We start from the raw sequence: 27,970 nt of genomic DNA on the forward strand, positions 1-27,970 counted from the left end.
AAACTAAGGAACCTGGTGTAATTCAGAGGGATAACTTTCTTAAGAAGTACAAAAGAAAACATGGGGATGACTATTCTGCCAAGAGCTCTATCATTTTTAATGCATTTTAAAAAAAAAGTTAAAAACAGTTTTTGTAAAAAGGGATTTACCTGTACTTCTTACAAAATGGTTACCATAATCCTTAATTATCTCTAGGGTCACTTAACCTTTCTTAGCTTAGTGTTTAAAATGCCCAAACTGAAGTATTATGCCATTAATAATTTCACTGACATCTCTGTGGCAAGGTTTCTCCCTACTTTCTGGAGGCTGGTGTAATGGGTATTTCTGTTTGCTCCCGTTTTAAGGGATCTTTCTGATAAACAGTGTCAATTTATTCGGGTTAAGCTTAGGTTTTTGAGCTCAATATTCTCTGAAAAGTTGTATGTTTTCAAAAGAGTCTGAGGAGCCTTTTGTAGTTTTAGAGTTTGAAGTCCAACTAGTGGCATGGTTTTTAGATGTACTTTTTTTTCCCCCAGTGTGTATGAGGGTGGAAGGAGGAAGCACGGCTTCCTCAAGGTTGACTGAAATGTTTTAACTTCTGCAGCAAATGAGGTGAGAAGAATGAAATCGTCAGAAGGATAGAAACTAAATTATTGAAGCACTGACTGTTTTAAAGTAGCTGCAATATACTGTAAAAGGTGAGAGTCTAACAGGCAAATGTGTAAACAGCACCTTATTCTTTCCTTGAACCTGGTTGCTCGCCACTTGCTTTATATTCTGGGAGCCCAAATCAGCGTGGGAGCTATCACAGCCATTCTCGAAGTGTTGGTTTATGATGCTTCCGCCGGAAGAATAATCTATTACCATGTAGGATAGAGAGAAAAGCATTTGCAAGGAAGATTAATTGAAGCAATTCATCACTTTAAAATGAAGAAGGTTCATCAGACAAAAATAAAAGCGAAGTGTTTCATGTGCCTCCATTGGAATTTGATAACCATTTGTTTTGCTAGGAAATGTATGTGGACTGGGCACCTAGTGCTTGTCTACAGGAGGAAATTTGCCAGTACAACGATGTGCTATAATTATATGCTATAATTATACCAACATAACTCCCTATGGAGACACTCTTAGACCAGAATAAGAGTTTTCGTGGCCTATCTTATTCTGCTTCCAAAGCACGTAGGCTTAAGTGGAAAAGGGTACTCTTACACCGGAGCAAGTTTCCACACTGAGTTAGTTATATTGGTATAATTATGCATTTTTTTCCTTCGGTGTAGACAAGTCCCTAGTGTCTTTTCAGCTTTGAACTTTAGTTAAGAATTTCTTGGTTGTGATAAGTGTCTAAGCATTTTCATAGTACATTTTTATAATGGGGCTTGGGTATTTAAACCAATTACTTAGGCCAATTAACATGTTCCTAGGTTGCAGATAACAATAAGATATAAAAAGAGATCAAAATTCATGCTCCTAGCTGCTTGGATGTACCTGCATGTTTCTTTCCCCTCTCTCTGGTTTTGCAAGTACTCAGTGTACAATGCAACAGGTGGAGTAGTCTGTGGCTGTATAATAAACTCTGGCTGGACACTCTTTGTCTCCTGGTTCTCATTATTCCTTGAGTTTTGTTGTGCTGTCTCTAATTGCACGCATCTCTGAGGATCACAGAAAGAGGCTTCCTTGATGAAGTTGAAAAAAAAAAAAAAAAAAACAAAATTTCCCAAAATGTGAATTGTTTGGAGAATTACTGAAATCTAATGACTTACCCACAAGGCAGGCCATAATTGACTTGCTAGGCACCAGTAGTGCAAGAAGCAGCTCAAACGATGCAGGGAGAAGGCAAGGTGTAGGTGCAGGTCTCTTCTGGTGCGTGGTACAGTCAGGGGAAGGCTGGCGATGTCCAGAAGATGTTTGGTGTGGGTGATCTCTCTGGCCTGGTGTGGTCCGAAGTAAGTAGCTCGAGCTGGGTGTCGATGTGATCAGCACCTTGACGCTGGCCACCTACTCTGGTTCTCTCCCACCCCTATCTCTTCTGGTGCCTGGAACACTGTGTGCTCATCCTCACCTTCACACCTCCCCAAAACCAAATTCCTAAATGCTTCTCTTTTCAGCAGTTTCCGCAAACGTCAACGTCAATTCCTTAGTAACAGTTTTTCTTACCTTTTTTACTTCTTATTAAACTGTTCTGCTTTTTTATCAATATTTTTAGTATGTCTGTAGCATTTTAATTTCCATGTTGTTTCATTATGCCTGAAGTTGAGGATTATGACTTCAAATGAAAAGCAAATTGCAGAAACAGGAGAAACCTTAAAATAAAAAAAGATGATGTAATAATACCCAAAACATAGAAGAGCAAGGCTGGAAGTGACATCAAGAGGTCATTTAATCCATCCCTCTGCTCTGAGGCAGGATAAGTTGGGCATAAAGCATTCATGATGGATGTTGCTGTATCCTGTTTTACTGTAGTAGTAAAACATTGAGCAAAAAGTAATGCAGAAGGTTATTTATACATATGTTGTCATCCCCCTCCCCCCCCCCCCAAAAAAAAAAAAAAGAAAAAAAAAACAGTTTTTTTTGAAAGATAGTGAGAGCATGTGATGGTTCATATAGGATTACTTTAAGTATCTGGGTTGTTTCTGGTTTTTGGAAACTTAATGCCTTCTGTCAAAATAGTCTAATTATGTTTGTGCAGTGTTGAGTATAATACCCATTTCTAGAATTAACTGGTAGTCTGCTTTCAGGTATATTTATTCCTGAAATTGTTCTTTTTCTGTGTTGATTTTGTAGCCAGCATCTCATCTTCTTGGGCATTGGGGAGATTTAGTTTAAGAATGCGTAGCATTTCCTTTTCATATTTGACAGTATTTCTAGTGTGTGATCAGTTTTGGTTTTCCTTTTTTTATTTAGTTTCTTTTCCTGTATGAAAGAACTGAGCAAAAAACGTAGGGTGTAAAGGGAGAAGGGGAAGAACGTACCCAAGGAATCATAGTAGTTGGCAGAAGAGCTGGGTTTACCTATAAAGGTTAGATATGAAGTGAATAATCTGTGTTCTATTTATTCTTCAAAGAAACAAAATCTTTTCTTAAAGCCACATTTCAGAGCCTTACACATGGTATCTGCATCTCTTTAATTCTGAAATGAAGTTTGCAAATGAGTGTTGGATGAATAGCATCCTTCTAAATTGAACAATACCTAAAATTGGAATTGCAGATACCCCGTTGCTAAAATGAGTCTTTGGGCTTGTTTGCTCTATTCTGCCTTTTCGTTGTATCAGCTGAGAAACATCTGTCTTTGCTGCTAAATGACCTCTTCTGGCTAGGCCAAGTGATTCTGACAGAATGAACTGTCTCCAGCCCTCATCAGCGGCAGGAGGAGGCTGCTGTAAGTTGCAGCCTTGGAGAAGGGAGAAAGATGAGATGTAAATACGCTCAAATTGCTGTTTCCCACAGAAACAGCTTACTCAGGCATACAGGAAAGATTCCCCGTACCTGGACTGCCTCAGTGATTTTGAAGGCTGTCACTTCCTTCTCTTTCCTCCCATTTAATTTGATTGTTGACTTCTAATTCTGCTCTGGATTTGGTGACTTTTAGGAAGCTGGGAATGCTGCATTTTGGGCTGTGGCCAAGGGGGATTCCTAGGCCCTGGGTATCCTCTCTGGCAAGTAATGGAGTTTCTCTGATGTGCTTTTAGGAAATGTGTGCTGGTGTTTTCACATGATGGCTAACGTGGGCTCTCCTAAGGACTGGGAAATAAGAGATGGGCTCAGAAGTGGAAAGAAGCCAAGAGTTCTCAGGCAGGCAGTCTGAAAGTAATGATTTCCATTGCGAGAGGGGAGGAAATCCGATGGTTATGGTATTTCAGGTTTCCTGTTAACTGGTGTCTTGGATGAGAAATACCGAAGATCTGGGTCAGCTTTCCTGCTTTTACAATTCTCAAACCAGACATGTCTTGCATGCTGTTTATTAATTTTAAATGATGCGATATTAAAAGAAAATTATGCTTATATAGTGAACATATCTTTGTAAACTGAAGGCTCTTGGTAGTAGCTATGCTAAAAACAAACTCTTAATTATAAACATCCAGGATAACTTAACTGCAGAGGAGTTTCTGCACTTATCATACACGGATGTTACGTGCACGTGTTTCTTTGTGCTGAGGTGCTCTAGATGCTCTTGTAGGCTGCTTCTGGCTGTGGAGGAATTTGTCCCTTTTGGAGACGGTGAGAAGAGGAATGAGGACCTGGTAGCTTTTGCCTGTTCCAAGTGAGAAGCAGGTGAAGTCACTAGGGTTAAACCAGAGTTTCATCTGTTTCAAATCCAGGTCAGATTTTTTTTCCTGAATAAGCCATAGGGAACTCTGTATTAAAATGCAAATAAATTTTTAGAGGTCTATTCTGGACAGCTCTCTGGGAGTCCTTCCCAAACCTCTATATTTATAAGTTTGTTTAAAACCATTGAGTATTGGAGCTGATAATCTTTTTTTAAATCAGCAAAGCTTTTAATATTTTTGCTCCCGTTATTTATTTTGCTTACAAAGTATGTTTATACAAATACATGTGTTGATCTAAAGAGCTTTTTTTCTTGAAGAAATCAAAGTTTGTCTGTGAATAGGCCCCTTAATGTGTGGAGTTGTTGACTTGCTATGCGTGTCTCTCGGAAGGGCTGCTACATGTGAAGTGCACTCATGGCTCTGTTCAGAATTACCCAGTTGCAGGCTGTTCCTGCCACTACCTTCAAAGGGAAATTTACAACTCCTGTAATATTTGTCCTTTTAATTCTGAAATCCAGATGAAGCATAATCCCAGGAGTGTTGTTCCACTGTTGCAATGTAATCTTTTTCAGATGATACATGATTTAGTTGGAAACAAATTAGCAGCTATGCATGCCTAAAGAAAGCAATTTAATAAACAAGATTTTTGTAAGACCTAATCAGAATTGTAAAATGATACTTGGGAATCAGTTACATTATACGAAGGAGCTGGGGCGAATGTAGGCATGTGTGTGAATTCATGCTTTCCAATCACATTGTTCTCTCAAGTAGTACAGAAGCTTTGACCTTCAGCCTACTGTTTCCTCTGATTTATTTCCTAACTTAAATATTTTTGATCAATAATGAAAAATTCCAGTCATAACTGTAGTTTGTTCTGGTGATTGATTTTAATTTTTTGTAAGCTGCTGAAAAAAGCTATTGCTAGTGCTTTAAATCACCTGCTGCTGGTACATTTTTTTTTGTTTTGTTCCATTGCAGAAAGTTAGTTTTGTGCTCCTGAGAGCCTCTGTGTTGATGAGGAAGGTCACTTATAACTGCAGGATAGTCACAGGCTCCATGGAAATGTGTTGCTCCAGCTCTACAATCAGGGTGTCTAGCCCCAGACTCGTTACCTCTGTCTGTTTGACCCTTGGACCGAGCTGTTGGTATGCTTCAAGCTGGGGCAGTGGGTTTTTCATGACGTCCAACCAATGTGATACAAAACTACTGTGGCATGAAAGTTTTTAAAACCAAAAAAAAAAAAAAAAAGAGCCAGTTAGTTTCCAGGTAACTATTAATATTTTGTGCTATTTACAACCAAGTTTTTTCAGTCTCTACAGGAAACAGTTTTAACATAGAAAATATGTTACAAGAGGAACAGTTTCTTGGCAGTTGGAGAAGTGACAGGGCTTCTGTTGTAGATCTGAATTTGCCTTCCAATTATCCTGATCCTAAATATATCCTTTAGGAATTTTGTGTGTATTGGCTCTGGCTAGGGGCTTTCCCCTGTTTTCTTACTTAATTAAAACCATTTCTTCCATAATGGAGGGGGGGGAGTTCAGACTAAAGAGAGAAAAAGATAGTTTAATGAGTAAGCTACCTGCTAAGAGGCTAGAAACTGATGAATACAGCAAGTCAGTGCTCTACACATCTTTTTAACATCTCAGTCTATCACAGTGTGAGTAGGGTAACTGATTTTTCTCCTCTGTCTGATCTTCTCCTCCTGGTGTGTCAGAGGAATATAGCTCTCTGGCAACCATTTCTCAGTGGGGGCAGAACTTTGTGAACTTCCCTTAGCTGCAATCTCACATTACTGCTAGGAGCAAGGAAAACAACTTACTGCTTTGTTTGCCTGGTGGAGTTGGCCATTCAGTTATCCCGCTATGCCTTTCTATCCCAGTAGCCTATCTATTTTGCATGTGTGTTTTTTTTTTTTTCCTTCTGATTTTAATCATCGTGAACTCAGAGACCTGCAAAAAGAGATGGGAATTGCGTCAGTCTGCTCGTACCAAAGCAACCTGTGCTGTGTGCACGCAGGGAATGACAGGGCACTTGGCAGGGAGCAGTGTCAGGGGGACAGCAGGAGCCTGGGGGTGGGGAGCTGTGTTTTCTGGAATGCCCCCTAGATTCCTGTGTGAGCTGGGCTCTGGCTGATCCCAGAATTGCATCCGACGAGGTCCATTACAAATGCCACCAATAGGTATAAATCACTTAGAGTTGCTGTTTGCTTTTTTTATAATGCTGTAGTCTCAGAGAGCGGCCTAGACACTTTGAATTTGCTTTATTCAGGAGCACTTGATGCAATCCAGTGCATAAAGCTGAATTTGAGAAGCTGAGGGGCTTATTTCTGGAGTTGTCTCAGAAATAGGTCTGTGTTTTGAAGGCACTAATAGTGTTTCAAGACGTCTAGCTGAAGCTTAGGTTGTTTTATTTTTCTAAATAAGTTTGCCTTGTGAAGGTAGCTTTCTGAAAATCTGGAGTACATTGTTAGAGCATTTGTGATTTCTTCCTTTAAAAACTTCTGGAGTTTTTTCTCTCCTGTAACCTACCATTTCTGACTCCTAATCCTGATTCTTGAGGATGATAACTGGCGAAGTCGTCCCAAAGTCTTCCCATCTCCTTCCTTGCCCAGAGTGCATATAATACTTGTTGTTATGAGAGCGAAAACCCAGTCACCGAAAGGTGAAGTGCTGCGCTCGTGTTTGCATAGCAGGTCAGCTGCTGAGCCAGGAATAGCAGCCCTGTCTTATGACTCAGTGCCCCGGCCGCTGCCCGCCGGGCTGTGCTGTGCGGAGCTGCGGGCTTTTCCAAGAATGCCGCAGCTCTGGGGCGCGGAGAGAGCTGCAGCGGGTGGAGGAGCTCTGCTTCGAGGCTCCTACGTGGCTTCAAAATGCTGCGGGAGGGGAAAAACAAACAAACAAAAGCTTTAAAGGAGGTCCTAGATAAGAAAAGTTGTGGTTTTCCTTTGGTCTGATGGAAAACAAAAAGAGATCTGGTTGGAAATAACTTTGCAGAAGGTTGTGGATGTGGAAAAAGTGCCACGCGTTTGGAAGTCAAACTCTGCTCTGCAAACAACCTTAAGAGTGGCCTGTGATTAAATCTTTTGTGTAGTCAACAACAAACTCATTTTATGCAACCACAACTATGATAAAATTGAATTAAATGGACCTGCTTCTAAGAAAAGTGACTGAATAGCTGAGCACTGCGTTATTCAATGAATGGAAAACGGGGAGGCTGGCTGAAACTGATACCAAATGGTTTGAGCATTCTATCGGGCTAAAGAGCAAATCTGTGAAATCGCTGTATTTGTTTCCCCCCTGCCTCCCCGCCCTCAATTTTTAAATAGCAGCGCTCTTCATACTGTCAGGATTCAGTGTTGTGACACCCCTACTCAAAAGTTATGACAGCAGTGTAATGACAGCTACTGCCTCTTGAGAATCAATCAGGCAATTAATTTTGTAAATGAAATGCTGATTATACAAAGCTTCACATGAGAGGCCCAGTGATTAAAATCAATTTAACAAATTGTTTCAGGTGGGACTTGATTAATAATTTGCCATAAATGCTGAGGATATATGACCAGCATACCTTTTTTTTTGTGTGTGTGTTAATACAGAACTATATATAACATTTGGAGTGGGGGAAAAAAACTGCAGCTGAGCGTGGTGTATGGTTCTGGCTTGTGACCTAGTTGTGATGGGCTATACGTTTTTGTGGGCACGCTGTTTTCCCCAGTGTTGCTAGTGTCACTTTCTCAGCTAGGGCTTTCCCTGGCTATTAAATACATCTAACCTTTAATTTTAATTCTGCTGATAAAGCCAAGTAACTGAGAAAGCGTATTCAAATCCAGTTGAATATTTATTAGGCTTAGGAGGAGTTTTTTTTTTTCCTTAAAATCTGGAGCTGATGTGGAATATTTTTCCTCCTGCCGTCGCTCACTGGCTTCCAGGACGTTGTTCTTTCCCCTCCCACTCCAGGACGGCTCTGCAGGGAGCCTTCCTGCAGCACTCCCCTCCTTCCATTCGAGGCTGCTCTCTGCTCCTTCCCTGACAGGCACTATTTTTAGTACATCCTTTTCTGTCCATCTAACCCCGTGTTTGTGTAAGAGCTGTACAAAGTAGGTAAGGGAATTTTTTTTGAGTTCCAGATGGCAGCCATGCACTGTGAGTGAAGGTGTTTACTTGTCTAGGAAGCTGAGAACCTCTTTGCCAGACAAAATAGAAGTAACTGGTGTTCTGGGTGGGGTTCTGCTTTTTTTAACTTACAGTTTTCTGGGTTTATGAATGGATTCTTCTCTTCCTTGTTGAGCTGCAGTATTGGCTACTGAGAAAGCCTGAGGGCTGTGACACATCCTCTGATGAATCTAGCCTGAGAACTTCAAGGTACTGTTTTTTCCCTAGCTGTACGCCTTGCTCTCCTGCCAAGGGTTGTGATTTAGGTATCAGAAATGGCAGAATGAGAAGTTGGAGCACTGGCACGTGAAGTTGAGGCATGGGCACGTGCCAAAGCTGTTGTGTTGGCGAAAACCACCCTGTGCTGACAGTTTGCGGTGCAGATGCTGGACTGTGAGTGGAAGTATCTAAAGCATGGCCATGATCTGGCAAAAAGGGGGATACAAGCAGCTGGAAGCAATGAGATGTCGGATGGCTGTGGACATTACCTGGAAGATGCTTGTAAAGACCGTAGATCCTGCTGCACTAGAAATTACTGTTAACTTGCCTGAGAGCACTTCTGCAGCAGGAAGCAAGAGCTTTTACGTGGCTGAAGGAAAGAGGTCTCCTTCTAGGAGCGTCCCAGCTGGTGTGTGTGTGGGGAAGAAGGGAAGAGAATGTCAGGTCGTTCTGGAAGAAGTTTGGGATTAGGAAAGTAGGTTACAGAAGGTAAGAAGGTTGAGGCTTCAGGCATGATGGGGAAGGATGATGTGTCTTGAGCTGGCTTCAGAGCAATGGGAGTATTGTCACTGCCAACTACTGACATACAGGTAATAAAAGCGACTCGAAGGGCAGCACTCCTGAGCTGTATTGCCATGTGAACTTGTCAGAGACGTGGGATTGTTTTGGCCTTCAGGTGTGATAAATGTGTATAATTACTTTCCGATGTTGTCTTAACCTTTTCTTGCACTCATAGTGGCAACATGAAGAGATTACTTGTGTGTAGTTCATTAAAAACAGATTCCTCTTCTTTGCTGTGTTTGTTGTGATTTGCTCTTTCTGTAGTTATTTTAGGTTTATCTGTCTACAAAATAATAACTAGAGGATGGTTGTTTCATTGATCTTCCAGATCTTCCAGTTTTTAGGTTGTGTTAAGGGGGACCAAGAGGAAAACTGGAAAACAAGTATACCTATGTCCTTCTCCCCCACCCCGCAGAGACACTTGCGTGTATTACTCATTGTAGAAGTTCTAGTGGAGAAGTACTTGATTCTTGGTGGGGCACAGCTTTGCTTTTCTCCTCTTCCCCTTTTTAATTATGTACTTTCTGTTTTGAGTGGAAAATTATCTTTCTGATGTCTTCCCGCAGCTGAAATCATACAGTATGCAGAGCCTTTAAGACGAGGAAAATTAAAACTTTTGTTAAATCTCTTCCAATATATGCCTCTTCATTCACTGGATTTTCCTTCATCATAGGCTTATGTTGAACTTGGCTCTTTGTTCTTGATTGTTCCTCGCGTTTGTGCAACTGACTTATTTTGCTTTAAGTTTTATTAAAGCCCAGATAGTAGACTTCCTATTTGAAAATACGGGAAGCTTGTTTGCCAGTCACCTCTCAGATTTTAATACTAATATAAGGCAGATTTTAGTATTGTGTATTCATACATTTTATAGTTGCATCTTTCTTAAATGGATATTTAAAACACGTAACAAGGGTTGTGTTTTGATACGCTTTTGTCGTGTAAAACCGTTGGCTGAGGAGTCCTTGTACATGTTCATACAAATGATGGCATTATCTAGGAATGGATTATCTTTTCCCCAGTTGCGTCCTCATGCCAGCTGTGTCATTGTATTAGAGTGAATACTTGTGATTATCTCCAGCGATAAATTTGTAACTTGGTGCCTGACCTAGAGCTGAGAGCTCCATGCCCATCTTTCTTGGAATGTCGGTAGCTGATTGTCAGCTGTCTTTATTATGAGGTTTCAAGGCTTTGGTATTAATCAGAGGCTGCTTTTTTTAATACAGAGACAGCAGCTTTGGCTGCAGATCAATGAATAAACAAAGAGTTATTGTATTCAGCAGCTCTAGGAGTTTGAGGGCAAGCCTATTGGAGAGTGTTGAGTTCATGTTGTTTTGTTACAGGCGCAAATGATGTAGCATTAGTTGTTGGGATGCACTGTGGCTTATAGTCACTTTAAATTGGTGCATTTGCTGTTGTCAGCCAAGCCAATGCTTCTTTCAATTTTTTTGAACAAACAGAAAAGCACACTTTCTCTCTGAAGAGTCGTTGTATCTCATGTGACCACTCTTGTCTTGCAGTGAATTGCTCCGTCTTCCTCGTGTCAGGGCGCTATCATCATGCCTGAGTCCCACTGTGACCTTTGTAAAGTGTCTCCCACTCTTTCCTGCCCCAGGACATCAGTGGTGGGGTTCTTTGTGGTGTTGTTAAACAGCAAGTTTTGTTTTGGGACTGTGACCAGGATTGTTCATATTTGTAAATACCTTTGAAATTTTCAGATAAAGATTTCGGTGTTAGAAGTGTAATATATGATGATAACTTAGTATGTATAATACATAATGTAAAAGGAAGAGCCAATGTATCTTGGTCAGACAGCTGCTAAAGTTATCCTAGTGTGCACCTTGCCTGAGATCTGAGAGGAGGTGAGATATTAGGGAAAGCACTGGTTAAATAGCAAAAGAAAGTAGCAATTTTTTTCTGTTCTTTTAGAAGAGGCAAAATTGAGTCTCCAGATGCTCTGGGGAGAAGGTGGTTTGTTTGGTTCCTTTGGCTAGTAGAAGCAGTAGTGAAGCAGTAGTGTTACTGAGTTTACAAGTGGGTGTAAATATTTTCCACCACTTATAGTGACGATGCTGAGTTCATACCTTCTTTTATACAAAACATCGAAAAGAGGAGCAGGTAATAGAAAAAGTTTGCCGGTTACTATCTGTAGGCAGGGTAGACTTTTCTGCATCTTACCTTAATGGTGGGACTGTCAGTGTAAAGACTGGGAGTGAAATCTTGGCCCTATTGAAATCATTAGCAAACCTTCCATTGGGTGCTTTAATGTGCTCACAAGGCACATAATAGGCGAGGACTCTTACGAAATGCTCTGTTCTTACAAAGCCTGGTACATGTGCAAATGAATCTGATACTGACATAAGATAGGCACTATAATAAAGGGGTTATAAATTATAATATTATTGCAGACTGAAGCAAAGAACAAGACTGAGGTATTTTGAGGAACTGCAGATCTATGCAAAGTTTAAATGAAATGCGGCAAGTTGAAAAGGAGGAGCAGAGGCAGAAGTAAAATGCAGAATCCACTCAGTCTTGCCTGGCAGAATATGGCAGTAAAAACTAGGATATGCAAACTAAATTGGCAAAAATGTGCGTATTCCTGTAAAGGAAGGGAAGGGTAATGAATGGATACTGATAACTGCAGTGACACTAAAATAAAACCAAAAAGTAATTAAAACTTTCTAATATAGCATGTGATAGAATGAAGTAAAGGCATGGAAGATGTGAGAATGCACACAGCATCCATCTATGATAATACATGTCCACTGGGATTTAGAAAAATACAGTGCAGTTATACCAACACCTTCACCTTTGCAAAGTGTTAGAGCGGGTGTGGAGGGGTTGGTTGTTGATCCCTACAACATGCAGAGGTTGATACTTGTCATACTGACCCTGCCACCCGAAACTTGTCTTTGAACATTGTTGGAACTAATGTTAGAAAAAAGTTATTTGAACTTTTAAGTGTTAAAGGAACCTTCAGATAGGATGATAACACACTTCTTAGCTTTTCAGAACATTGTGGATGAAACTTTCTATAAAAATAAAACTTTTAAAGAGTGCTAAAGCTGAAAATTGGGCATGCGTTAAAGTTAGAAAAAGTTTAATTATAACTTTCACCTCCACTGTACAGGACACCCAGTACTCAGGGAGCAGCTGTTTTCTGCTGTTAAGTGTATGGCTCCAGGTCTTTCTTATCATGCACTGTTCTGAAGACAATTTCTTTTCTTTTTTTTAAGAGTTTTCTATGGTATTGATCACAGTCATATTAAATTCTAAAATCACCTCTCCAGTGAAGAAGTAATGATTTTCTTTTTCATTTTTACAGTTGGGAAACTGAGGCACTACTAAAGGAAGTTTGAGTAGCCTGTTTATGATGGCTGTAGGTCAAATTTTCTGCAACATACAGCTCTTCGAAAGCACATCTCATCAAATTCAAAAGCTGCTGCAGTTGTATGAAGCATTTCTGCAAATTAAATTGCATGACTCCAAGTGAGGAAATGAGGGATGCATTAAACTGTTACATTTTGAAAATTTATTGTTTTAATAATTTATTCAACATTAGGTAAAAACTGTGGCAGATGGAGGGGTAGTATCCACTTTTGGCTGAGCAGCTTACGACCACCCTAATCAGCTTTCCTCATCCCACTGCGTCCTGCTTTGTTTGCTACCCATCTTCTCACTTGTATAATAAATATTGCATTTGGTCCTGTAGCATGCAGCAGCCCCCATCCCTGCGCTGCTGCTGACCCGTCCCTAGAGCAGTGACCATCTTCCGTGAAGGAAACAGGAGAAATACTGAGGGAAAACTTGTTCCCAATAGTTCCTAACTCAGTACACAACTCTGCAATGGTAATGTTTCTTAAAGCTGGGGAGGGAAGTGGTCTTGTGGGTTACTTGGCTTTGTTAGGCCATGCAGAAATATGTTGACAGCCACTGGTAGGTGTCCTCACCTGTACTTGCAGCACACAGACAGTCATGAGTTCATTTGGATGGAGTCAGTGGTAGGTTGCCACCCTCCGTAGGGACCAGCCAGTGCGTGGGATGAGATGTGCATCCTCGCTGGGTTTTGTGTAGGAGCTCTTTGATGCTAGAAGATTGCTGAGACTTCACTTATTCTTAGTTTTCATCCCAGGTTTTGTTTTTTCTTGTGGTATTGACAATAAAGTGTTCTCAGCTGTGTTCCTGGCCTCTCTGTCTATGTGAGTGTGCTTCAGGTGGGTGCAGTGCTGAGTTCAGCTTAGTGTCTCAATCAGGACCATCTGCCTCCTCGTGCTCCTCAGGAGAAGAAAGCAGCAGGGCTAAGATGGGCCATCCTTCTCTGATGTGGCTTCAGGTCATGTTACTTAATGCTACAGTCTTACTTCTCCAGTCCTAAACATGGTCAGGGGACTTTACTGCTGCTTATTGTATTCCTGAGGTCTTGGAGAATGGAGAGGGCAATCAGCACTGACAAGCACGGGTGGGTCTCTCTGGCGTGTCCCAGCCGTTTGTCTGGTCCTATCTACTGCTTTCATCTTCAGTATCTTCAGTCTTCGATCGTGGTGCATTGCTTGCAGTGTACACAGTAAGTTCTGAGTGTGCCCAGGTCCCCCCTTGCCCGTGTCCCTTGCTGGCCATATGCAGTGTCCACAGCCCCTTTGGTTTCAGCGCTGTGTGGGTCACCTACAGCCCCCAGTGCCTGGAGGTCCAGCAGCAGCTCGGGCTCTTCAGGCCTCCTCCTTTCTGAGCCTTCACATCACACAAGGGCCAGAGGGGCAGCTCTCCTGGAGAGCACAAGGAGAAGCAGGAGCTGAAGAGGCACCAGGTTAGGGAGAAGAAAGCAGGGAAGAACGAAATGTCAGGGCTTACCTTCCAAACCAACTAATGAACAAACAAGGGACTTCTACCACTTGGAGGTCACTTGTCCACTGGACAGATACTCTTCAGCCTGTATCCATTTAACCTCCTGACCTTGTTTTCTTTTTCCTTCTGCTCTTCCTGTCCCAGTTCTCTCTCCTCTGCTTTTTTAAACCCATTGTCCTTTCTTTGGCAAATTTCAGGCCACCTTCTTATACCTTGCAGCTCTTTTGATCTGGTCTTGCTTTGTTGTGTGCACCTCACGCTCTCTGGTTTCTTCCTCCTCTCCTAAGAATCAGGTGAAAATCAGGGGTTCATAGGGGTACATGTTTTATATTTCCTTAAAATCCATTGTCACCCCAGCAAATTAAAATTGTCTACCCCAAACCATGGTATTCAAGAGGTATTTTTAAGTATTTTATGTAAGAACATAAGCAATGTATTCTTCTGTGACCTCATTCTAAGACATAGCTGAACTGTTTCAGCTGAATTTTCCAGAGAATTTCAGCCTCAGGCATACATATGGCCTGGAAAATTTCAGCCTAAATACTTGAAGTTTGGCAAAGTCTATACCCACCTGAAAATAGTCTTCATAATGGAAATAAAGTGTTGGACTATTTTAGCTGTAATTATCTGTATTGTTTATGGTACTACTTAAGTATTGGAGGGGGAGTGGAAAATATTACATTCAAAATTAATTAAAATTAAATTTGACTTAATTTCTTATAGGAATTGAGACCTGGAAACAATACACTGAAACAGAAGATGGGGGCAATCAGCAGGGGAGTTAGGCTTCATAAGAATCTCATGAAGGAAACCCAAAACTTGCTTTAAACAAGGACTTATATTTGAGGAGAGGCATACAACAGGTGGTACCCAGAATGAACATGGAAACACTGAAATAAACACAGAGAAACTATCTTGGTCTAGAGAAGGGTAATTTAAGTTGTCCCTTGGGAACATGTCAGAAGGTATCTCCAGTTCATCCGCTAAACTTTTACGTCTGTCTGCTCTTATTTAAAAGTTTGAGATGCACAATGGCCTAATAAAAATAAAATAATAAAAAAAATGTGTTGGTAGAGATCAGGCGGCCTACAGTGTTTGGGGAACCATGGAATTTGAAAAGTATGAAATATAAATAATATGTTACCCAGAGACATTTAGTGGTGAAAAATAAAAAGTTCTGATCTGGCCACAAAAAAAAAGGCAAATAATAAAGTGGATAATTGCCGAGTAATACTCACCCCAAATTAGAAGTGAATGTGCAATTCTCTATGGTGGAAAAATAAAAAGGGTGGGTGCAATCCACTTCTGAAGTGAATAGAGGTGTCATGTGAGAATGAGGTTATAATTTCCACGTTTTGCAGGTGTATTATGGCAACGTTTGAGATGGATATACTATATTTGGTTTGGGTCACATTCCTAGCAAACAGGTGTTGGTAGAGGTAGGGAAAGCTGGAGAAAACGGGGAGAAGGTTTGAGTTACTCCCTTGCAAGGAATAAGTAGTAAGAACAACATATAACTGTTAAGCAGTGGCTAGTTTACAGGGGAAATACCTGTCTGTGTTATTGGGGGGAGGGGGGAAACATAGTGTTTCAGTAGTACAAACAGCAATAATGAAAAGAAACAGGGATGGGAGTGAGAAAGTAATTTATTGTCATAGTAACTATTACATCAGAACATAGCAGCCGAAAAGGCCTTGCAGAAGTCACATTACATTGCAAGTCTTTAAAATAAAGCTGGTCAGCAGTGCACTGTTGGAAAAAATGTACAAAATACGCCATAGGAAGGAATCCTGCTACCGGAGGGAAGGCAGACTAGTTGGATGAATTAATACACCTCTTTCTGGGGGAGGGAAGGGGGGAAATCTCATTAAGATGAAACTGTGGTAGGCTTTTAAAAAGAAAAAAAAAAAAAAAAAAAGGAAAAAAAAAAAAACAGTTTTCTTGGTTGAATACAACTGTTTGGCACTCAGGAATTAAAAAATGGGTGTCATATTAACAATGCAGTGCCGCTGCACTTGACAAAAGTGTATTTTTTTCTGGTTCAGTTAGTCCTCAGTAATCAAATGTGAGAGTAATGCCATACAATGGTTGACACCCGTCCTGAAGCTGTTATGGTGTTGGTAAGTCCTGCCAAGAAGTCTAAAAATAAAACTTCCACCCCTTGCTTCCCATCCCCCTCCATCACTGATTTCAGTTTGGATTTTCTGAGGTCTGTTAAAGAGGCAAATAAATGTCTATGTAAATTTTGGGTTATGACTTGCCTTGTCATCTGGAACCTTACTAATGCATATGATAGTGACGTGAAGGCTGTGAAGCATTGCACTTTTTTGGAAACTTCCTTTTCTTTACACTTGTCCCTTTTTTTCAAGGAAAGAAAATAGACATTTTCTCAAGGTTGAATGGTTTCCCATTACATGTATCTCTCTTGATAGACATGATTTGATGTATGTTTACATGTTGAAGTCAATGTTGCTAATCAGTTTACAACAGCATACTTAATTATTTCTTAAGCTGGGATTTATTGGGTAATTATCATACCTGTCTTTGTAGGTGAGAGACAATGTCTAAACTTGAGGGCAAAGTTCATTTTATTTATTTATATTTGAATGTAAGTCCCAAACTCACCATTCAGAAACCCACCCAACTAATTGTGGTACTTTGCCTGTTCGCATGCCATGTTGATTTTTCATCTTTTTGGGAGAAAGGGATAAAGTATTGAGCAAATGCCTGTATGACCTGTCTGTGGTGAGCGTGGCTGTGCTGACCCATTTCTTCCAGTATCTCTAAACCCATTCTTTGCTTGTGTTCACTAACAGGGCAGTCCAATGGATCCAATGGTGATGAAGAGACCTCAGTTGTACGGCATGGGCAATAACCCTCACTCTCAGACGCAGCAGAGCAGCCCCTACCCTGGGCAGTCCTACGGCCCCCCCGGCCCCCAGCGCTACCCCGTGGGAATGCAGGGACGAGCCCCGGCCGCCATGGGAGGAATGCAGTATCCGCAGCAGCAGGTTTGTGGAGGGTTTCGCTCTCTCGTGTGGGTTTCCCTTCTCTCCGACGTTGTGGTAGTGCAGTGGGTGCAAGGGAAGAATTCAGAGATAAGTTCGTCTCTTCCAGAAGGAGGGTGACTGTTTCAAAAGGAAATACCTCATGTTGACAGCGTAAATGTTTTCTGAAACTGTGTACAGTCAGAAAAGAGGTTAGTTTGTTGCTGGTGTCTTCTTGGAGAGGAAAATAGGTCAAACATAATCAGTTTTCTTTCTCGGTTGACATCACTTAGCCTTGTATATTTCCTTAATTTATTTTTTTTTTAATTCTTTCTTTCTGGCTCACGACTTATTTATCTAAAAGATGAAAACCTAGAGCTGGTGTCAGCACAGCAACACTAGTGTTGTCCAGTACATGCAAATGTGTTAGGTATTTCTATCAGCTGTTCTCTTTTTTTTTCTCCCCCATCCTCCTTTTGTAAGAGTTTTCTGTAACTTTTGTTAATTTTTTCGCCTCAATAACTCCTTCAAAAGTTAGGCTAATTTTTTGGTATCAAGGAACATGCAAGAATCTCCTTTAATCTGCTTGGATTTCACTGTTGATGATGCTCTTGTGCATTTTTGCCTGCACTTTTAAGAGAAGGTTAATTACCGTACCCATACCATGCATATTAAGGAAGATACAGTATTTTTCTAGAGTGGGACTGAAACAAATTTATCTAGAAGTTATGTTGGCAAATTTTTCTTAGATTTTTTTTATTTATTTATTTTTTTTAGGATTGCGAGTGTAGGTAAAAGGAGCTCTGAGCTCTTTACTATGTTGTGAGCATACCAAGCTAATAAGTTGATGATTAATGGGAAGCAGCATTTTGTTTTGTGCAACTGACTAGTTGCAGATCAGTTTCTTTTTACGTCATTTACTGTTAAATGTAGAGAAGAAAAGAAGATTACGGACTCCCAGACAGGTGCTTGGCTAGTTCCAGTTATTTCTGTTAATTCTGTCTGCTGGTACAGGGTGTTCATCAGATGCTCAGTGAGCTAGAAATTTTCAAATACGCTAGTTGAGTGAATGTTACCTTTACCAACAGTTCTCATTTTTGTTCTTTTCTGTTGTTAAATAGGTATCTAGCTGTAAGGAAGAGGTTATTTCATTTAGAAATATCAAACAATAGACGTGGTTCTCACTTCAGACAGCGCGGCCTTTTGTCAGTCATAAAGGAGGAGAAACTGGTAAAAGGAGGCAGTAGCCAAACTAAAGTTATTAAAACATATTTTTAATTTAAAAATGAGTTATTCTGCGTTATGTGGAGATGAGTGCTGAATTTTCACTTCATTTGCTAATTGCTTGCTAATTGTAAATTACCCGTCAGCAGGCAGTGACCTGGCACAGCGATTGGCTGTGGGCCCTATCTGTCTTCTAACGGCATTAATGTAATTGGCCGAGCAGCAGCACGGTTCTGAGCACTAATGCTCTTCGGGGGGAAAAAGCAAGAGGATAATTATGACATTGAATTTTTATTGAACGGACATCACCACCTAGGCATGGTTTTGTTTTGGACAGCCTCCAAAGCTTCGCGTGTTTGGTTTGTGAACCTCTAATGATCTGAATCCAGTTCTTTTCATATTGCTTGTATATTACCACCTTTCTACAAAGGATTAAAATGCAGGAATGCAGGTTTGTAAATTGAATTGCCAACTTACCAGCTGAGTGGTAAGTTGTCTTTGGCACAGGATGCCACAGTTTGATTCCTGGCTGGATTTTTACTCCTGTGACATGAATATTAAATAAGGAGAGCCTAGCTTTGCTTGTTAAAATTGGCTGCGTAGCATGTGCCTACTTCTAGATATAATATATATAAAAAAAATAATCTTGCCAAAATTTTCAGAAGATGAATCTCAGCACTTTCTGAAAATGGGAGTCCTTCACAGTGTCACATTGAATTAATGAAAACCACAAGACACTTCCGAAAGCTTGATCGGTTAAATCATCCTGGGCCTTTAGCATACACCTTCTTTGGTTTTAAGTATGGTGCAAAAAGGGCATCGGGTAGGTGGGTTATGAGGGTGGAAAGCCACACTGTAGGAAGGGAGGGAAGCATTTCTGAGGGAGGTTGTTCTTATTTTAAGTTATAGCTCGCTGTTTCCCAGAGATAGCTGAGGGTGTCAGTTCCGTTTCCGTGGATGGAACGAGCAGGCTATTTGTTAGGCTGTAAAGATATTTGAATCTTGAAGAAGACCTTGAAATGTTAAGTCTAGATCTTTGTCAGTCAGAGCTGTGGCTTGAGGTGGGAGCTATGGGACTTGACAGATTTTAACTTGCAGGCTCTGCTATAGGATGCTGTAAGTGCAGGAACAGATGGAAAAACATCACCCTAATGATCGACCTGAAATTAATGAAAATGAAGGTAACTGCCTAGATGTAGGTAGCTGGTGGGGTCATGCTGCAGCAGGGAATAGTGTATTCCTATTGGAAGCCTTTCATTACAGCCTGCAAGCCAGAGGTGGAGGAGAGACATGTGGGGAGGGAGTCCTCTGACATCAGAAAGTTTGAAGAGTGGAAAAGATGAAATGTTGTCATTCTGCCTATCTGCAGCATGGGTGTTGAGCATAGTTTGCTAACCTGTTGAAAAAGTGGTCTCTACATAATGTAGCAGACATCTTCTTCAGACTTCTGTTTGTTGTAGGCATGCTTGGTAAAAAAATTTTGAAATAAAACCCCAAACTTCCTTAGAATTCTGTGTGGAAATGTCAGGACGTTGAAGGAAATCCAGAAAGTACGGGTTGGATATGTTCTGTGAAACGGCTACAGCATTTTGTCTGATATTAAGGGCATGTCCAGTTAATTCAGTATGGGTCAAATAAATACAAAAAGAATTCTGGACTGATTCCAGTAAAATTGTCTTCATGGGTTAGGATATTAAAGATCAAATGAGCTTGTAAAGTGTACCTGCATAAAAAGGGAAATATAAGAGAGGAAACTATTACTAGAAGCATCATATGCTTTATTTGTAGGATTGCAGACTTGATGGTTCATCTCTCTTTTGGCGGTAGGCAATAGATGTGGTTGATGAATTACTTAACAAAGATGGTTTCTTAATGTTGTTAGGAAGCTTAGGTTTTCTTTGTTTTCCCTCCATTCAGTGGGAGGAGATGGAAAGGAGGCAAGGCAAACCCAGCAGCAAGTTCACCTGTGTCTAGGTTGTGAGTTTTCAACATGATAGAAACACAAGTTGCAGCAAGGCCAGTGTTTGCATCCCAGGGTTTTACAATGCTGGTCTTGCATGTGAGTTTTAATACTGCTACTTCATGTACTCTCCCTTCTGGTTTGCATAGGAGGAATGCAATTTGGGGATTACTAGTACTCCTTTCCCAGGGCATCAGGGAGATAACCGTATGTATTTGAAAACAGAAAACAACCACATACTTTCAGGTTTAACTTCCACTTTCTGAGCTCTCAGATCACAGAACCACAGAAGGGTTTGGGTTGGAAGGCACCTTACAGCCCACCCAGTTCCGACCCCCTGCCATGGGCAGGGACACCTCCCACCAGACCAGGTTGCCCAAATCCCCATCCAGCCTGGCCTTGAGCACCTCCAGGGATGGGGCATCCACAGCCTCTCTGGGCAGCCTGTGCCAGGGCCTCGCCACCTTCACAGTGAAGAATTTCCTCCTAACCTCTAATATAAATCCCCTCATTTTAGTTTGGAGCCATTCTCCCTTGTCCCGTCATTGTATGCCCAAGCAAAAAGTTGCTCTTCACCTTTTTTTATAAGATCCCTTTAAGTATTGAAAATATGCTATAAGGTCACTCCAGAGCCTTCTCTTCTTCAGGCTGATAGCCCCAGCTTTCTCAGACTTTCTTCAGATACATCTTGGAATTGCAAAGAGTGATGTCAAAATTAAGAAGACTAATAAGCAGGGATACTTAGCAACTTCATACTTCAGGCATAGTTTTGCAATGTATTTCGCTGTAGGCTGAATATTTAAGATCTGATTTAAAAAAAAAAAACAAACATTCTTTTTGTTTAGCTACTTATTCCCCCTCCCCACCTTTTGGACCTTCACCAAGTTGGTTGTGACGCCCTAATCAGTTTTCCAATTTTGATTCCGATGCCCTTTCAAGGTGTTTTCTGTGCTCTGTGCTGTGGGAAGTGTTCTGATACTTTGTAAAAACATTTACATTAAAACTGAGAGTACCTACTAAAAGAAGGTTTTTCTGTCCGTGTCTGATGTTGCGTTTCCAGGTTAATAGCATGTAATACTTTAGTTTGTGCTGAATTTCATTAAGCTTAAAAATCAGCTCCTTGTAATATGCTGTTTGTGTAGGTTTTGGAAGTTTGTAGCAAAATCTGAAGGCCTGGATTTACGAGTATGTTTGAAAGAATTGAATGGTATGGTGTGGCTGTTTAATCAGATGATCATTGCCTAATTGATTTTTTTAGGATGCATTAAAAATTCTTGTGTACTTGATGGACTGGAACAACAACTCATTGTGTAAATAGGAACATGTTGCTATTACGCATGGTAAATTCCTTTATGAAGGAGAGTTGCATGGATGTGTACAATAGCCATTTCTAATAGCTGTTTAAAGTGCAGTATTTCAGTACTTTTTCACTTCAGTACTCATCATGCACTCATCTCAGAGCCTTGAGCCTGCTAGCACTAATTCAGTTATGAGATTTGAGCCTGTCTGTTCTTTCTTTTTCACTAGATAAATATTGTAGAATACAACTGTGCTAGTCACTTGTCCCTTTCACGTTTCTTGTATTCTCGATTTGCAGAACGCAGAAATGAACCTTGTCAGTGTCCCCAGTTTTAAAAGTGGAACTGTAAATATTCAGAGAAATATTTTTTCTCTATCTTTTTTTTTTTTTTTTTGTACAGATTTTTTGAGGATTAAGTAAGGAAAATTTGCTTGTTTTTTTTTTTTTTTTGTTGTTTGTTTTTGAGGTCTTATGTGACAGATTTCAGCTAGGAGTAACTTTTTTTTAAAGGTGCAGAGAAGTTACAAAACCTCTGGGAATGTGCAGCAAGGATTTATTGTAATGGAAACTGCAAGTCAACCAGAACTATAGAAGCACCAATGTGATTACCTCATTTAGGAAAGGGTTTACAGTCCTCATATTGGGTAATGTCCCAGATTGGAAATGTCGAATTTACGCCAAGGAAATCAATTGGCTATTGGCTTGGCAGGTAGTTTTAAAGCTAGCAAGCGCAAATGTGTTTACTATTGGGTGTCTGCTTGTGTGTGTTATTTCTGAAATAATTTTAATTCTGGAAGGTTGAAATATGCAAAGAAATTGAGGCTGACTGTAAAGTTTTTTGCTGTGAACTATTAACTGAAATGTAGCGCATGTATACGGTGAGTGCTAGTCAAGTGGTATGTTTGTTGTCTTGTGTGTGTGCAATTGCCTTCACCAGCTAGAGAATATTGAATAGATTGCAGTTTTTTGTGCTCCCGAGCAGCTTTTAGCACAGATGATGTTGTTATTGGTTAAGGGAGTAGATATACGAAATAAGCAGAGTTTTCATTTCTTAGCCTATTTATTTTGCAAGGGCAGAGAATGAATCAATATGATTGATTCTCAAAAAGAACTGGCGGAGGACAAAGCATTGAGACGTGTTGCCTTTTCGTAAAGACTGATAGATGCATTTCATACACGCACATAAAAAGAAATTGTGAAGCTTTGATCATTGCATGCTTCAAAAAAAAATGTTCCCCAGGATTTTTGCTTGATTTGCCTTGGGTGTGTTTTTTTGTTTATTTTGTTTTGCATTTTTCCTGGACATTTAGTTGGAGCTCTGATTAGCTCATGGACCTTCTTTAGTGGTAAGCAGAGGTTGAAAATCTTAAAGATGAGTTTTTCTCAATTTTCTCCTCCATTAAAAACATAATATATTGAATGAAAATAATTTCTCAGAATACTTGATTTGAATGGCGTGTCTGCTGTTCTGTCAAACCGCTGCAAACTGCCAGCAAAAAAGCTGTAGTTGAAATAAATAGAAGAAATACTTCCTGGAGAGCGTGAAGTTTGAGTCCTTCCTTTTATGAATCAGAAAAAGGGGACAAGAAGTCACAGCTATTTGTCTTTCTTGTAAGGTCATCTTTAAGAATAGATCTTTTGATGGTCAAGTGTTAATAATTGCAAAGAAAAGTTGGTGCTCTTTGTCATGTAAAGAAATGGGTTTTTTAAATTTCAGATTTCAGAAAATGCTAAATAGTGTGCTTGTGCAGACTGTAGGAAAATGTTTAGTATGGTTCTTTCTTTTCGGTATACTAAGCCTCATTGACTAAATTGAAAAAAAGGCTGCTACTTTAGTTCATGGCAGGATAAGGCTTTATGTTGTATTGTCTCCGTTAGAATTATCCCTTTCATTGAGTGTAATTCACTCTATAGAGAGAGGTGAGCACAGATTACAGATAATCACAGAATCAAATTTGACATAAGTTTCAGGTCTTTATGGTAGTTTAGCTCTTCATCTTAATGCTGGTCATCTGAGATTGTTTACCGAAGGAAAATCCCTAAAGTAGTAGAATTGCATTATTATGGTAAATAGAAACATTTCAGTAGCTTCTATCATTTCTTTGAAACGGTGCTTAAAAAAAAAAGTCGGATGAAAAGGAAAAAGAACTGATTCTTCAACTGGTGATAGGCTGCTTGGAAATGAGACAGGGTTGATGTTTTTATCTGTTCACTTACTGATGTTCAGTAAATGCTAATTTTTATATCTGTCCTGGAGTAAGCAGCAGCCTACATTTGTATAGCAAGTGTATAAGAACCATCAACATACTATGCCAAATAAAAAATTATTTTTGTTACTGCTAAATGATTGTACTTTGTGTTGAATACTTAATAGCTATAACCACATATGCAAAGCCCAGGGGTTGGTGCTTTGAAAACGGTGGCTGTTAAGGAAGCAGCAGTTATTCCGATATTGAGAACTTTGTTTAGGAGAAAAATTAGCTGTCAGCCCAAATTGGAGTTAGGTAGGAAATAGATTTTGGTGATCAGAAGTGGAGAACAGAGGGTCATTTGCTGCTTTGCTGGGAAGATAAAAAATCATTTACTTGTGAACAGCTCATTTTACATGGAAGCACAGGACGGGAGTTTATTTACATTTGAAGTTAAATAAGCATCATGCCTTAAGAAAACTCTGCTTCATTGCTCTATTCAACAGCTGCCATGCAGTGACTGTGCCAGGAAGGTTTTAAAGTGTAGGTAAGGAATAATGAATTGTTACTCTTAATATTGTATTTATAGTAGTTTTCTGTTAATAATATTCATCAAAGAATAACTGGCACTCCAAACTACCAAAATTACATCCAGACCCATTATGAACACGTTAAGATTTTTGTAACCATACTTTCCGTAATGTCCCTGGGGGGCTGTTCAGTATTTTTTTTTTTTTTTATCTTCTTCTAAGTTTCTCAGAAGATACTATCAATTGTCCATAAATTTGAACTTGCTTAGAGAATGCAAGGGAGGCAATAGAATTTGCTTTTTTTTAAAAAAAAACAGGGAGTGTGTTTCCCACAGCTGAAAATAGAGCAAAAGATAAGAAAGTGAAACCTCCCTGAAGTTGATGGGAAATCTGCTGTGACTTCAGAGCCCATGATTTCACTCTATGTGTTTGGGGTTGTTGGGTGAATTATCTTCAGCTGATAGCAACATAGGCAGAATCGCCCCTTTAAGTCAGTTAAACAATTTCAGACTGAAACAGGTCAGTATCCTTCACTTTAGTGACTTTGGAACAGTCAGGTAGCTTTCTTCTTGGTAGGATAAACCTCTCAGAAATACCAGGTATTTCAGGAACTCACAACCAGGCTCTCATTGTTACCAGCAGCTTTTTTTTTTTTTTTTTAATGTTAGATTTAGCTTCAGCCTAAGTTATGTAAAAAGTAGTTTCACAGCAGTATTTTAAAAGTTGCAAGAAACGGAAAGCATTTTCCATGCCTTTTTCTTTAAAGTCAGTCTTAAATGACATGGATTCCATGCAGTGTAATCAAAGCATGCTCAGTGACATGCTTCAGTGCAGTGTGTTTTATCACCTAAAACATTAAGCTTTTTTGTGGGGATAAATGAATTATAAAATCTTTTATAAAGAAAACAATTTTAAATGTTTTAAACCACATTGTCTTTAGGTCACTTTTTCTGAAACCAATTGTATTGTTCCTTATGACTATATTAACTGGAGGCATATAAAGATCCTAATGTAAATACTTTAATCTTCTGGTCATTTATTGTTTTTCAAGAACAATGAAAAAAAGGTTTGAGAACTTAAGGAATAATTTCAGTGTACAGCTCATTCAATTTTTGTAGGCTTTTATTTATATGTTACCTTGTGTGACCCCATTTTTGGGTGCCTCTCTAGTACTTATGCATTTTATTCATTGCTTTGCCTGGAATAGAACAAATGTGTTAAATGCTCGCATTCTAGCTGGTAAGTGTTTGATCTTTGCATCTTATAAAGCATTTTGGGGGCGGGGAAGAGGAGTGTGGAGGAAATCAGTGTCTGTTTTGTTTCTTTGTGTGCTCCATCCTTTTCTTCCTCTTCTGAATGTTGTCACTTAATGCTTTTTGCATTCGTGTGCTAAGAACAAACACAGAACAGGTAATGTAGTGACTGGACAACATTAAAAAACTTATTTGAATCTTATATTGAAATATGCCTTTGGGAAAGTGACTGAATTTGGCTTTGTTGTATGTGTCAAAGGGACAAATTGCTCTTGTTATTAGTATGTTTCACAAAGCAGTGATGGAGAGATTTCTGCTTATTTCTTGGCAAACTGTAATATAGCATGTCTTTTGAGACAAGAATCCAATCAAAATAAACAAGGTTTATATGGCCACTCAGGGAAGATGTTGTTTTAATTATAGAAGTGACATTACTTATCTTGACTCTATGTACACGTGTGTTTTACAGGCCCGATTGGCAAAGGACAGGTTAGCAAAACTGCCTCGTTCTTTGCACTGGGTCACCTCTGTGCCTGAGCTGTTTCGCTCTGTGCATGTGGTCTTCAGTAAAAATACGTAGGTGAGGATTGATGCCAAAAACACATTGAATCTGTGCATAGAGAAAGCAAGCGAGGTTCCTCAGAAAGCACCTCTGCTGCCTTGGAGCTCCTGTTCCCCCTTTTGAGGAGTGCCACTGCATGTCTCTGTTCTTGTTCCTAGCTTTCTCATCTGTCAACATGAAATTTGGTATCTTTCGAACTCTTCCAACTTACTGGAGAGTATTTAAAAGGACAGACACAAAATGACTGGTTTCTGTTTTTTTCATTGGTTTCATTTTATTGCTGGTTGGCAAAACTGAAGAGTATCAGAGGCCAAGATATCCCTCTACAGAGTTGGGAAGTGTGTACTTAATAGATTTATGGTCGTTTTATGTTTGGAAAGTTGTCCTAGGAAGGAAGCTATTATTTTAACTTCAGCCTTAAGTTCTGCAGAAAGTGATACTTCAGGCTTTGTGCTCACCAAGGATAAAGTCATATCTGATGTTAGAGAGCAGGCAGGTGGGTTTTCAGCTGTCCAAGGTGATGCTGTGAAAAAAAAATCCCATGTATCCTTCTCAAATTGAAGATTAAGGTTTATGACCTGAGTAAATGTTGAAGAGTAGATTCAGAAAATGCCAAGACTGTGAGGATACTTGGCCTTTCTTTTTTGATTTTTTTTTTTTTTTACATTACAGGAAAAAGAATGTTTTCTAACATTGCTTTAGGCCTATAACTCAGGGGTTACAAGAGGAATATAACCATAAAAAGTAATTGAAGAATATCCAGGGAAAGATTATATATACTTGTGTTGGCTTTTCTTTGTTCTTTCTTGTCATCTCATTTTTGTCCTTCACATATATAAGTAACTAAAAATATGTTCTTATTCTTGGCATGCATTATGATCCTGTATGGCAAAATAAAAACCTGACTAAATATCACAGCCCCGTGTACATATGAGTTGCTCTGTTTTTACTGGAGTTCTTGCAGACAAATCTAAAGCAATTCAAACTTCTGCATTCTGTAAAACTGGTTTTAAAAAAATAGCCCAAAGGATAAAAATTAGTTATTAAGGAACCTTGTTGTAAGCCTGTTTATAAGAATGTGGAAAGATGCACACTGCATGTAGTGTTTTACTTAGTGCAGAAAACAAGTTTTTACTTGAAGAGATTGTGTCTACATATAAGAAATACTTAAGTATTCAACTTGCATCCCTAGGTTAGAAGTGACTGTGCCCCGAATCCTTGCATGTGATAAATTTAAGTGTCCTCAAGATTCTTATATATATTTGCTGAAAGAAGGGGCAAAAAAAATGGCACTTGTTAGTCCTGTAGTAATAAAATGCTATAAATTCATTGCATTGTGGTTTTCTTATGTACTTTTTATTGTCTCAGATGCAAAATTTCGCTAGATATTTCTGAAAATGCCAAACAGCCTCTGAAAAGCGGGCTGCTAGGTCTTAAATGGCAGAGTTTGGTAAAAATGGAAAGGAGAAGACCACCAGTAGGTAAGCAGTATCAGCAGCTCTATTGCTGATTTTGTAAGGAGTGATCGCCCGCTCTGTGCATGTCAATAAAAACGCAGGAGAGCACCTTTCTTGACATGGGGGTTGCTGAAACATCAGTGCTGTCTCTTTTTGTAATACTCCCGTGGATGTTTTTGCACAAAGTGGTATCTGTCAGAGCTTGAAATGCTCTTGCGCAGTTCCCTTTGAACAGGTAGCTCAGGACAAGTTCTAGCACATAGTTACCTGACATGGGGCCGCCTACTGCGGGGAAGGAATGTCTTGCTTACATGCATCCGAGCTGATGTGCTAAGAACTTTGCCAGTCACTTTGCCGTTTACATATTGGGCTGTAAATAATTACTGAACTTCCATTTTGAATCGCTGCTTTCTTCTTTTTTTCCCTCCTCCCGTTAAGGGAAGACAATAGCAGTGGGAAATTCTGAGGATGCTGTAACAGTTTGTGATTAGCCTG

General features: G+C 39.8%; 1 protein-coding gene across 5 annotated transcripts in view; it reads left to right on the forward strand.

Annotated features, from left to right (window-relative positions):
* Positions 1–27,970, forward strand: part of ARID1B (AT-rich interaction domain 1B) — a 321,991-nt gene that overhangs the window by 15,498 nt on the left and 278,523 nt on the right. For all 5 annotated transcript variants that reach the window (XM_082757126.1, XM_082757129.1, XM_082757128.1 and 2 more), the window contains exon 2: positions 16,830–17,024. In XM_082757126.1, coding sequence (XP_082613252.1) covers positions 16,830–17,024 — 195 coding nt within the window. The remainder of the gene's footprint in view (positions 1–16,829; positions 17,025–27,970) is intronic.

This window comes from Aythya marila (genome assembly GCF_965140915.1).
Source record: "Aythya marila genome assembly, chromosome: 3".
Classification (NCBI taxonomy): domain Eukaryota; kingdom Metazoa; phylum Chordata; class Aves; order Anseriformes; family Anatidae; genus Aythya; species Aythya marila.